Genomic DNA, 13976 nt, shown 5'->3' with positions numbered 1-13976 from the left:
CAGAAGATTGTTCCCTATGAGCGTGGTGAGGCCCTGGCACAGGGTGCCCAGAGAAGCTGTGGCTGCCCCTGGATCCCTGGAAGTGTCCAAGGCCAGGTTGGATGGGGCTTGGAGCAACCTGGGATAGTGGAAGGTGCCCCTGCCCATGGCAGGGGGTGGGATGGGATGGGCTTTAAGGTCCCTTCTAACCCAAATTGTTCTGGGATTTTGTGATTCCATGACAAAACAAAAGGAAAGACCGGTCTACAAGATATCTGTGGAAGTCAGTAAAGGAGAAAACAACTTGATGTCAAAAGATCAAGAGATCAAACCAGACATGACAATGTTGCTGGCTAAAGCATTCTCTGATTTTTCCTTCCAGGAAGTATTGACTTGTTTTCCCCAAAGCTGAGAGCTCTCTTTGATGTAGTGGCGCGCTTCATGCAGAAAATAATACACAAAATCCTACAGCAGCTCTTTGGGCAACAAAAACACCGAGAGGAACCAAACTCCTGGGCCACATTTTTATCTCAATCGCATTACTGGAAATCCAAAGTAATTCCATGGATTCGAATGGTGTTGCTCTGGATTTGCAGCTTATGGATGTTCTGCACTGGGTCCTGTGAGGGAATCTTGAGAGTTATTTAAGCAAATGGCAACATCAGCTGGAAAACAACTTCAGCAGGGATGAATTGTCAACACAATTGGTTATCAACCCTCTGGTTATCAAATCATGGGGACATGAGTGTTTAAGTGGACCCTCCTCTGCCCATATTCAGAGGCCTGAGCAGGATACGTTATAAATGTTGAGAATCTGTCATTTCCACATGAGAGCTTTGTGGAACTCAGAACTTCCTGGAGTGCCATCATGCTCAGGTACATTTTTTGCTTTGTATTTCAGAGCTGGGTAAACAGTGGGAAAGTGTTCCATGAGTATTCATTTGGATCCTGGCTCAGGCACACTTCTGTCCCTGAGAAAACAAGGTTTGAGGAGCGTTCTTGGATCCCACAGCTCGGCACCAGGGACAAACAAACTGTTTGGAGAGCAGAAGTAGTGCTCCCACGCTCATTAGAAATGCCCATGCCACTTTAAAAAAGGCTTTTTCTCGGAATTTTTTAAATTTGTATGGAAACCTCAAACCAGGCCAATCTCTCTCCCTCTCTCAGTCCATGCAGAGATTCCCACTTCAAATCTCATCCTTCACCTGGACATGGATGGATCCAAAGGGCAGAGCAAAGACACAACATTGTCACACATGATGAGACTGAACACATCTGGAGATGATTCCTCAGGTTTATTTCCTGGAAATTTTTCCTTAGGTCATTTTTAAGGGCTGTGTTTAACCCAAAGAGAACAAGAATGGCACCAGCCAATGACCTTTTCACCTTGTTACCAGTTCCTTTTACCTTGACCTTTTTCTCTTTTATCCTGTCCTCCCCATAACTAATCTCCCAGTTAACCTGAACTCCTTGAGAGTTTCCTGAAGAGAAGGAATTCCACCCTGCTCCCTGCAACTCCTGTGTTGACTTAAACCACCATCATTAAGGTCATTATCACGTTTTCACACCTGACATTTAATGTGCTTGTGACACTTCCAGAATGCTGCAACAGATGCACAATCAAGATCAAGAAATTCAAAAGCCAGGACTTGAAGCTCTTCAGAAGGATCCCAGATACCACTGAAACTATGTGAGAGAACATTTCCAGGCTGATGGGAAGGGATTTAACCTCTGTGCTGCCATCGGGGCGCATCCCACTATTTTTCCTTTGCACTGGGATGACCCAGGGGCCACAGGAGAGCTGTGCCCAGCTGGAGGCCAGGTCACACAGGGCAGGACCCCTCAAACAACAGCTCAGCCCTTTAAATCTTCATTTGCTGAAGCAATATGGGGATCTGCCCTGGAGATTGAGAATTCATCTGGCTACGGACATGAAAATGGGATGTCTACACAAATCCAGCGTGTTTTTACATTAATGGCAGGCTGAACAGGGCAAGCCACACAAAGCAGGAAATGTTTTATTTACAACCCACTCTTGGAGTCAAATCCATTTGATATTTACATTAGTTTATTACAGGGCAATTTCTAGCATTAGTTTAAATGTCCAATATAAACTTCACATTCCCAGTGCAATAAAGCAAACGGCTCTTTCGGTGACCCCCGTGACCTCCCAGATGAAAAAATTATTGCAAAATACAAAGTCTGGTTTCGTCCTGCTGTTCCTGGTCCTAAATCCAAATTCAGGATCAGCTGCATTTGCAACAGTCAGAGGGTCAAGTGAAATGCCTGGCCTTTATCAAGTGAAGACAATAAATGCAGAATTGAAAGTTGTAACAAAAAATAAAAATCTTGTCTTCCTCAGCATTAATTAAAATAAGCACCATGCTCTGCATTCCTGGAACAGGAAGAGTAGCAGGATGCACTCAGCATGGGATGGTGGCACTTCTCTGCCTCAGGGAATGTCCATCCCCACAAGTGTCCAAGGCCAGGTTGGACAGGGCTTGGAGCAACCTGGGATAGTGGGAGGTGTCCCTGCCCATGGCAGGAGTGGGATGAAATGGGCTTTGAAGAATCCACCACCACCCTGGGAAGCTCCTGACAACATCTAATCACCTTCTTAATGGAGAAATTCTTCCTGATGTCCAAATTAACCCTCCCCTGGCACAACTTGAGGCTGTTCCCTCTCCTCCTGTCCCTGTTCCCTGGGAGCAGAGCCCGACCCCCCCGGCTGTCCCCTCCTGTCAGGGAGTTGTGCAGAGCCAGAAGGGCCCCCTGAGCCTCCTTTTCTCCAGGCTGAGCCCCTTTCCCAGCTCCCTCAGCCTCTCCTGGTGCTCCAGCCCCTTCCCCAGCTCTGTTCCCTGCCCTGGACACGCTCCAGCCCCTCCAGGTCTCTCTTGTCAGGAGGGTCCCAGAGCTGTCCCCAGCACTGGAGGTGTCCCAGCAGTGCCAGCACAGGGGACAGGCACTGCCCTGCTCCTGCTGCCACCCCGGAGCTGGCACAGCCCAGGTGCCATTGGCCTCTTGCCCACCTGGGCACACCTGGCTCGTGTCAGCAGCACTTCCAGGATCTTTCCCAGCCCCTCTGCCCCAGCCTGGAGCTCCAGGGGGCTGTTGTCACCAAGTCATCAGTGCCATCATTCCCCAGCACACCCTGTGCCCAGCCGTCACCAGCTCTTAACCCAGCCCAGAGGGAACCTGCCCAGACTTGGGGCTGCTGGATTTTCCAGGAATTAGCCTTGGGAGATGCTGTCAAAGGCTCTGCTGAAGTCCAGGTAGACACATCCACAAGTTCATCCTAAGTTCATGCCATTAATGCTTTTATCTTGCTGCCACTGTCATCAAGAAATGGATTAGGATTAGTTTCGAGAGATTCTCTCGCTGTGAGGTGCCTGAATTTTATTGGAGTGGCAAAGTCAAATTTTCTGCAGTTACGGTAACATGAAAAGAGTTCACAACTGCTCACACAAAACCTCCTCACCCGTAGCCAAATGCAGCTTTCTCCAAGAGGGATGAACATACAAAGGCTATCTCTGTAGCACAGAAAAGTGATTACAAACCAAAGAATGGCTCAGCTTATCAGATCAGCTTTGCTTGTCTCCACAAGAGCCACCACCATCAATCAGGAATCAAGTCGTTGCCATTCACAGCAGAGTGAAGCAGAGATAATTTGACACATAAAGCTCTGAATTAGATGTAATTTGAAGAGGAGTAAGCAGGTGTTATTTTTTTATTGACTATTGTATTGCTTTATTAAAAACAATCTCATTTTAAAAGAGCTATTTAACTTCTCCCAGCCAAAAAATCACATGAAAAACCATCTCCCAGGAAAAGCTCGTTCTGAATTCACACAGCACGTCAGAGAAAAACACAGATGAAGGTTGTCAATTCCCACCACCAGGCATTCCTTCATGGAATTAACAACTCAGAACTGCAGATCCCAGAGGTTTGTAAACAGCCCATCCTCCAGCTTTGACAAATACAATCCTGACAACTTCACCTCCTTGCAGGTTGCTGCTCCAAAGCTCGTTGGTTTTGGAATGCTTTTGGAAAGTCCAGCTTTTCAGTCTCTTTTCCCTAATAAATGTCTTATTTTTGCACCTGAGGGTTTTGCTGTTCCCACATCATGTCACAGGAAGCTGATGGAAGTGTCTACTAAAGTGCTGCGCTGCAGGGATTGTTCCATCGTCTGCTGGCCAGTGCTAATTCATTGTGTGCCTTATTCCAAGGAATGCATCCAGCCAAAACCTCTGCTCTGGAGCCAGGCTGGGTGTTTGAGGTATTCACCTGGACAAGAGAAGGATCCAGGGAGAGCTCAGAGCCCCTTCCAGGGAATAAAGGGGCTCCAGAAGAGCTGGAGAGGGACTGGGGACAAGGGATGGAGGGACAGGACACAGGGAATGGCTTCCCACTGCCAGAGGGCAGGGATGGATGGGATATTGGGAAGGAATTGTTCCCTGGGAGGGTGGGGAGGCCCTGGCACAGGGTTCCCAGAGAAGCTGTGGCTGCCCCTGGATCCCTGGAAGTGTCCAAGGCCAGGCTGGACAGGGCTGGGAACAACCTGGGACAGTGGAAGGTGTCCCTGCCCGTGGCAGGGGGTGGCACTGGATGACCTTTAAGGTCCCTTCCCACCCAAACCATTCTGTGATTCCATGAAGGGGAGGCACTCAGTGTATTCTTGGAGCCTTAAAACCCAGTGCTAGTGCTTGACAAAACAACTACAAGGTCTGATTCTGAAAAAAAAAAAAATGAATACAAACTTCTTCCCACCCTGATTTCACTCTCTGGATTACAATTGCCTTGATAATTCATTTGAAAACCAAACCCAGCCGAGCAACTGTCTTGAAAATTGAGTAACCTCAGGTTCACTTGTATTTAAAAACATCAGCTTCAGGCAAAACTGCTCATTCACAGTGATTTCACCAAGGCCTGGCCCTCATTTGGTGTTTTTTTCTGATTACACTTCCACTGTGTCACCGTTTAGCAGCAGCACTATTGTATTACAGCCTCTGTCACCAGGAGCTGACTGACTCCTGCACTCAGCTCCCTCAGCAGCTCCAGCTCCCTGGCTCGCTGTGAGTTCAGCGCTCTTCTGCCACTCCTCAGCTCTCAAAGCAGCTGCAGGAACCAGCAGCAAGTTCCACAACTTAAAATAGATGTGACCTCGCAGGATACCTGGGCTCGAGGCACACCGAGGGTCTCACCCACAGCCTGGTAATAAATCTGATTATTGACGTTTAAAATTGAATCCCAGCATCACTGAGGTTGGAAAAGCACTATGAGATCATCGAATCCAAGCATCCCCCAGCACTGCCAAGGCCACCACTGATCCATGTCCCCAGCTGCCACATCCACAGCGTTTTTAAATCCCTCCAGGAATGGTGAATCCGCCTGGGATTTCCACCTGGGAAACCCATTCCAATGCTTGACCACCTTTTCTGTGAAGAATTTTTCCCTAATATTCAATCTAGACCACAACTTGTCACAGCTTGAGGCCGTTTCCTCTCATCCTGTCCTTGTTCACTGTTCCCCCCAGCTGTCCCCTCCTGTCAGGGAGTTGTGCAGAGCCAGAAGGGCCCCCCTGAGCCTCCTTTTCTCCAGGCTGAGCCCCTTTCCCAGCTCCCTCAGCCTCTCCTGGTGCTCCAGCCCCTTCCCCAGCTCCATTCCCTTCCCTGGGCACCAGGAGCCACTTGGGAAAAAACCCAAACCTCATCTATCAAACCCATCATTTTCTGGTTGAAAGCCATTTTTGGGGCTCTTTCAGGCCCTCAGCTCAAAGCACATCTAAGAGCACATGCACAATTATTCAGTGAACAAAAAGATAAATGACATTTTGATTTTATTATTCTTCCTTTGCAGGGCCAAAAAAACGCTGGAGTCACCCGTGCACACTGCAGTTATTGTCGTGTTTGTTAGTCCTTCCTCCCTGGCTGCAGGCACCACTGCTTATCAAGGAAAAATTGTGCCATTCCCACATTTTTATCCATGATTATCTGGCATGTGTCACCGCCAGAAAAGCTTGATATTTATTTTAAATTGCTGCAATAATAAGGAAAGTGGCTGTATTACATTTACATTAAAATAATGGAACGCACAGCATTTAATATGAAAAGGGATTCCTGAACAAATTGTTTGCTCAGTGTGTTTCCCACACAACCATTCCACTGCTCCTGCAATACCCCAGTAGACAATATTGGAGATATTGTTGTTAATAATACATGGGAAACACACATCCCTAAGGAATTTCAGTGCATATTTCCTGGGTTTCCTTAGCTGGCAACACCGTCCCTTCCTTCCCCACTTCAGTGCAAAAACAAACTCTACATGTGCTCACTTACAGTTGTGCCTAATTATATAAATGTACTAATTACACACACTTTTCAAAGTAGGTAAATTTTAAATGGTGCCATTAAGGAAATCTATTTGATGATGGAAATTTCTGTAATATCATATTGCGATCTCACACATGGCAATTTTGCTCTCATGTCAGTATTTATTTAATGACAAATAACAGCAGAGGATAATAGAGTTGAGAAAGCAAATTAAAGCTGTAAGATTTGCAGGGTGATGTTGGTCAGCAGATGCTAAATGAAAGAAAGAAAAGGAATTCGGAAAAGCAGTGGATCTAAGGTAAATAATGAGTAAAAAGTAAGTTTTGAATGATAAATATTTTTCAAATCCACCAGATAAAAACCTGCAAGACTGATTTAGCCCCACCAGAAAAAAACATAAGTCATTGAGCACTTCATCTACACACACAGTTATCAGATCTGGAAATCACTTACCTGCTGTTCTGAGCACCTCTTTGCACTCAAAATAATTCCAATTGCAAGTAGGAACCAGCCCTAGGAGCTCACCCAGTCTTACCCACACTGGTAAAAAAAAAACCTGCTGCCTTTTGGGATCTTCTGGCTGATGTAAAAAGATTTTTTTTTTTTACTTTTAAGATCAAATAAACACCAAAACTCCTGGTTCTTTAACATAACACCAGTGAGGAGACTTTAAATATAATGAACGCTGGTTTTCTTTTAGGACTGCTTAAGTTTACTGCACTGATGTCCCAGGTGAGTGGTTTTTTTTCATGTAAATTTTAATAATTTAATATTTTTCTGCTGCAGAATCTGTATTTTGCATTGACAAGAGCACTGGGCTGCACCACAGAGCAACAACTAATCCCTCTGCCTTTACTTAAATAGTAACGTGGCAGGGAAGGCACAGAATCCATCTTGCCCAGAAAACAGGGGAAAATCCTGTGAAAGGAAGGGTCAATGTCCTCTCACACAAATCCTTGTGTCACAAAAAATACTCTCATTAGGACACAGGCTGTCACATCTCATCCAGGATATTTATGGAAAGGCTTGATAGAAGCATCTCATAAGCATCAGGTGGGTGATCCTGAGTTATCCAGCTCAATTATTGATCAGCAGTGTTCAGGAACTCCTGGATCTGGGATTTTGGGTACACCCTTCAGGTTTTGGGGTCCAGAGAAGCTTGAATAGCTTAAAGACCACAGATTTGTATTCTGGTGAGCCCACACTAAATAAACCTGTAGAAGAGACTCAAAATATCTCTGCATAAGGAGCTGTTTTTCTTTCCGCACGGTTATAAAATGACTCGCACCAAAAACAATCCTAAAAGTTGGAATTTAAAGCAACTCTGATGGAAGTTGGGCATTGGACTGAGGAGAGTGCACAGCACAAGGAGTGATTTTGTGTTAATTGGTGACTTCTTCAACCCTGTGCTCACAGGTGAAGCAATTCCACCCCCTGCCCAGTGTTACCTTCTGATATTCCTCCTTGGATCTCAGGGCAGCTTCCATCTGCTCCTGGGAGAAGGTGTAGATGGCCGAGCGATACTGAGTGCCGACGTCGTTCCCCTGCCGCATCCCTGGGGGGACAGAACACAGGGGATCAGCTTCCCTCCCTCCCTGGCTGCTGGGAGGACCCCAAAACACCTGCATTTCACAGAATTCCAGGATGGGTTGGGGTGGGAGGGACCTTTAAATTCATCTCATTCTATGGGACAACTGCCATGTGACACCTCCCACTAAATTCAGGATGTTACAGCTGAATTAGCACAGTTTCTTCCATGCACAATCAACAGATAGTTAGGAAGTCCAAGTCTTTGGTTAGAGAGTCCTGAAGGGATTCAGCGCTGATATTTCCTTTTAAATGTCACAAAAATGGGCATTTTACGGTTTTGTTCCATCACACAACAGTAAAACAGAGATGCCAAACCTTAAATAATTAATCTGCAGTAACAGTAATCAAGGCACTCTTCAAAAAAAAAAACAAAACTGATTTTGAACCATGCAAATGGTTACCAAAAAAAAGTTGATTTTATCAAGTGCTTATAATTTTATTTTTTTTGTGCTGTAGGAGTACAACTTCATGGAAGAAAGGTACAAAATACTTTTGGAGAAAAATAGTTACTTTTGGGACAGGCTGCCCAGAGAGCTTGTGGACTCCCCACCCCTGGAGGTGTTCAAGGCCAGGCTGGATGGGCAATTTTGGCACCAGGATTTTGTGATATTTCTGCTGGGATGTGTAACCCCTTCAGAAGACTTGATGTATGAAGCTGTGGAGTTTCTAAAGCAGAGTCCTCCCAAAAAGCTGCAATTCAAGACAAATTGGAAATCATCAGGATTGGTGTCATGATTGCCACCAGGCTGCAAAAGCCCCTCTGAGGGTTCCCATCAACTCTCAGGATTGTGGAGATGAAATGGAAAAAGGAAATGATGTCCTGATACCCCCCTGGAAAAGGGAGTGGAGAAAGTATTTTCCTCCAGTATTACTGGAGGGAAAAGATGCCCTCAACTCACTACTCCTCATTAAATCATGGATTTATCCCTCTTGGACCCCCACAAGGCAACAAAAAAAAAAAAAAAAAAAAAAAAAAAATAAATAAATAAATAAAAGGGAAATAATATAAACAAACAAAAACTGCCTGAAATATTTATGAACAACAAGACACAAACATATTTTAAAATATGTATTAGGATAACTGCACTCGATGACCAACAGCTACATGAAAGAATCTGATTCCAGAACATCTGACGGAGTTTTCTGATGATGTGGGCAATTTTTTTGGCTGTTAAAATGTATTATTACAATAAAAACGACAGCAAGCTTCTTCATCAATACTTAAGAGTGTCAAGTGCCACCAAGGGATATTTTGTTCAGTCCTTTGGAAGTTCTTCCAGGGTGGCAGGGAGCCAGTTTGGGATAAAATGAGGACAGACCAGGAAAGCTTTAGTTTGGCCAGGATATGTTAATGCTGATTGATGTTTGAGCTTAAGCATTAACATTCTACAAATCTATTTATTGCTTAACAAACTGTTTAACAACCAGATAGGGAGGAGATTACAAAAATCTCTCTAAATGGAGGGGCACTACAGAGGGTGCTGGTTTCCAGCATGAATTTAGGAGTTTAAGTTTGGTGTGAGCTCAGGTGCACAATGCTATGAGTGAAAAAATCAGATTATTTAATATCTGCGTGTGCCAACATGACATAGAATCAGGGAGCCAGTCAGATTAATTAATTTATTGAAAAGAAGGTTAAGAGGAGAAATTACTCTAAATTAAAAATATATTTCTAGAGAAAAACAAAACAAAAAGAAAACCACCAGAGAAATGAGGCTCCTCAGTCTTGCTGAAGTTGTTTAACTTGGAAGGGCAATTGAAAGGCAAAGTATCCAAAATCCAGGTGGGAAATAAGACAACAACCAACCAACAAAGAGCATTTATCTCTTGAACAATAACCTAAAGCCACATTCCATTCCTGAGGGCTTCACTTTAAGGAAATATATTTCCATAGAATCATAGAATCATGAAACAGTTCAGGTTGGAAAGGACCCTGAAGATCATCCAGTCCCACCCCTGCCATGGGCAGGGACACCTTCCACCATCCCAGGTTGCTCCAAGCCCCATCCAACCTGGCCTTGGACACTTCCAGGAGGGATCCAGGGGCAGCCACAGCTTCTCTGGGCACCCTGTTCCTTTTTTCAGACAGGCCATTTCAAAACAAAACAACTTCTGCTTGAATCTTTGAAAATCCACAATGCCTCTGTGATTAAACTCTTAACTCAGAGAAGGAACAACTCCTCCAGAACGTCAGCTGAAAAACTTCAGAGCAACTGGATTTTTTTGGGAAAGGCTGGTTGTGTCTCTAACTCTTCTGTGAGATGCCTCAAAGCCATTCTCTGTGCAAAACCAGACAGTTTATGGATAGTTCTTAGCATACCTCCAGGAGATCAATTTTTTCCTCAAGGATAATAGGGAAATCTGTCAGTAGGACCTGAACTTCCCTTTTATCTGAGGTGATAAAGACGTTACTTTTTGAAGCTGGCAGGAAAATTTACTAACCCTGAGGAATCAGAGAATCACTGAGGGTGGAAAAGGCCTCTGAGATCATCAAATCCAACCATTCCCAGCTCTGCCAAGGCCACCACTGAGCCATGTCCCCAAGTGCCACATCCACATGGCTTTCAAATCCCCCCAGGGATGGAGACTCCAGCACTGCCCTGGGCAGCTGTGCCAGGGCTGGACAACGCTTTCCTTGTAGGAATTGTTGCTAAAATCCTTATTCTGGTTCCATTCTACAAAGAATGTTTAAAAATGAAGAAGTGGGCTCTGTGTTTTAGTCAACTCCCCTTTAGCTGAAGTTCAGAATCCTGGTGTTTGTACCTGAGGGGACAGAGGAGTGAAGGAACCCCAGACAATGTGGCAGGATGCTAATTCAGGCTTCCTAATGAATTCAGAGCCAGAACAAATCAAAGAAGATCTGCATTTAAAATAATTAAAAAAAAAATAAATAAAAAAAATAAAAAAAAATAAAAATGGGTTGGGGAATCCACCACTGCCCTGGGCAGCCGTACCAGGGCTGGACAGCCCTTCCCGTGAAGGAATTGTTCTCATCCAGATTTACTTCAGTAATATCAGTGGGGCAAGACAGAGATGGGGAAAGGCAAATGCTGTGTCCTTGACCAGGTGATCAGGAGCACAGCCAGCAGGAACAAGAACAGCCAGACCTCCGAGGTAACAGCCTGGCACTCACTGGGGAGGCCCGAAACAAAGAAAATTGGCTGATCTGCTGGGAACAGCCAGAAAACCTTTTGTGAAAGAGTTGCTTTGAAAGAGAGGCTGATTTTAGAACAGAGAGAAAAGCAGAGAATTTTCACCTCTCTGGCAAAAGACAAAAATATGTGGGGTTTGGATACAGTTGTGTGGTGCCAAAATGTAAAAGAAGCCCAAAATCCAACAGCCCAGGCTCTGTGTGAGCACTGGGCTGTTGTTGAAAGCTCTTGTCTCCGGAGAACCAGGGTAGATGAGGGCATCTGGAGCTTAAAATGTGTTCAGATGTCGGGCATGGATCATATTCAGGAATTTCCCTCTGGCTGACCAAAGCACCTCAGCAGAGCTCAGCCCTGAACACTCTGGAGAACACAGAATGTCCTCACTGTGCCAGCAGAGCCCAGAGCACCAATTAACCACAGAAAGCCCTCAAGAGCTGAGCTCTGCTTTATGTGAAATGGAAATCTGTGGTGAGAGGATGGTGCCTGGAGAGAACAGGGAACTGTGATGGGCTCCCAGATCCTGTCAAAGGAACGATTCCCAGGCTGAGACTGCCATGAAATATAAACACACTGCCACTGGGAAAGCTGCTTTTTGCCAAGGTGTAGATAACAGGCAAAGAAATGGCCCTAAAAATCCCTTTCTTACCAACACTTTGGTATCTTCTGATGCACCTGGCTAGGAATGACTTAGTTTCGATCTTCCTCACATTCTTTGGCATCAAAGCAATAAATGCTGGCTCTCCTTTGGTTTGAATTACTGGAATATGGACTGGAATATGGAATCCCCATCCCTGGAAGTGTCCAGGGCCAGGATGGACGAGACTTGGAGCAACCTGGGATAGAGGAAGGTGTCTCTGCCCAAGGGCAGGGGGTGGAATGAGACGATCTTTAAGCTCCCTTCCAACCCAAACCATTCTGTGATTCTCTGACCAATAAAAAAACCCCAGATTTCCCAGTACTACTTTTTTTCTTCAGAAACTGCAAACAAGCAGACTTGTTTCCAAAAAGCCAATGTTTAATACATTACCTACAGAAAGCTAAAGCAAAAGACACTTTATTTTATTGGCTAAATCAAGGAATTCTTTCAAAGACTCAACCCTCTAATGACTTGAAAGTAACACTTATACACCATTCCTTATCTTCCCTCCATTTAAAAATAATAAAAAAAATGTAATGGCATCATCCGTCAACTTTGCTATTCTCGGAGGATCCCAGGCATAATGGAGATAAATGGCTGAGGTCTCTTCGACTCTTCTCTGCCATCCAGTGAAATTTTAAAGGGCAGTTCATAGCTCTTATTTTTATCATAATTTTTCCCATGATTTATAGACTTTTCTGCAGCTGTCACTTATTTTCTTATACCTGCAGCAACCTGAGGTACGGATTGGTCATTTTCTTCTCCCCAATCAATCCTTGCTGAGTTAAGACTAATAAAACTCCTTCTTCCAGCTCATCATATCATTATTTAGTAAAAATCAATTGCACCATGTCACCCTGGCTTGATGTCATCACTCACTCTAATGATTACATCCATACAGCTTAAAAGTTGCCAGGGGAAAGTAAAACTCTTTATGGCACATGATTAAAGGAGAAAAATGTTAATAGGAAAGAATTTCGTTACAGTGCTGTGCATTGAGAGTTCTGGATGATTTTCAAGGTGCTGCTGTGCAGGAAGTATAAATTAAATAGAAAAGAGTTTGTTCAGGAGGTTTAAAAGAATTAATGAGCTTGTACATAATAAAGGAAAGATTTACGCTGTCAACAAGGTTTAGAAAGTTTTCAGCACACACAGTTCTTAGTGTCAAGGAGGAAACTCTTGGTTTGGTCTTCTTTTGGCACTAAAAAATCTTTGAGGTCTTTTCCAACCCAAACAATTCTGTGATTCACATACCAGAATCAATACTGCTCTTTTATCACTACAAATATTTTATACATATTTTTTCAAATGAGAAATTCTCAAGGAAGACTTGGTTTAGAAGAAAAGTTTCCTGTATATTCATTATTTTTTAATTCCTTCAGATATAACAATCTATAAATGCATTTCTGAATGCTCTTTGACCTTTGAAGGAAGTGCATCATCAACCTGAGCCCAGAAAAAAAAAAAAACCCTCAAAGGTTTGTTTTGTATAAGTGTAACAAAGCTCAAGTACTAACTCAAGTATCACTGCCAGGCAAAAGTGTTAATCCATTTCTACTTATTAATTGAAAATTCATATTTACCAGTAGTGCACAGAACAGATGAATAGAACAGTGAATTATGCACATAAATCATCCTTAATGGCACTAACTTTATTGTAGGGGACTTTAATCAAACTTGACTTCACTTTAATCAAAAGTTAAATGATTTGGTTTAGGCAGGATTTTAGACATTTTCTGCCATAAATAGGCATTAGAATTTTTCAGATGTACTTTTTCTTCAAAATCTGTCTGAGAGCTGGATGAACCTCAACCTGCTGGAGAAACTCCAGAGGAGGCCATGGAGATGCTCCAAGGGCTGGAGCCCCTCTGCTCTGGAGCCAGGCTGGGAGAGCTGGGGGTGCTCACCTGGAGAAGAGAAGGATCCATGGAGAGCTCAGAGCCCCTTCCAGGGCCTAAAGGGGCTCCAGGAGAGCTGGAGAGGGACTGGGGACAAGGGATGGAGGGACAGGACACAGGGAATGGCTTCCCACTGCCAGAGGGCAGGGATGGATGGGATATTGGGAAGGAATTCCTGGCTGTGAGGTCCTGGCACAGGGTGTCCAGAGAAGCTGTGGCTGCCCCTGGATCCCTGGAAGTGTCCAAGGCCAGGCTGGATGGGGCTTGGATCAGCCTGGGATAGTGGGAGCTGTCCCTCTCCATGGCAGGGGGTGGGATGAGATCATTTTTAAGGTCCCTTCCAACTCAGACAATTCCATTATTCTATGAGCACGGGAAGGGAATGAAATTT

General features: G+C 44.4%; 1 protein-coding gene across 1 annotated transcript in view; it reads right to left on the bottom strand.

Moving 5' to 3' along the window:
* Window positions 1-13976, bottom strand: part of MSRA (methionine sulfoxide reductase A) — a 231991-nt gene that overhangs the window by 74118 nt on the left and 143897 nt on the right. The window contains exon 5 of the mRNA XM_058836249.1: window positions 7757-7863. Within this exon, the coding sequence (XP_058692232.1) occupies window positions 7757-7863 (107 nt within the window). The remainder of the gene's footprint in view (window positions 1-7756; window positions 7864-13976) is intronic.

This window comes from Poecile atricapillus, chromosome 3 (genome assembly GCF_030490865.1).
Source record: "Poecile atricapillus isolate bPoeAtr1 chromosome 3, bPoeAtr1.hap1, whole genome shotgun sequence".
Taxonomy (NCBI): Eukaryota; Metazoa; Chordata; class Aves; order Passeriformes; family Paridae; genus Poecile; species Poecile atricapillus.
This window is presented reverse-complemented; position numbering and strand designations above follow the sequence as displayed.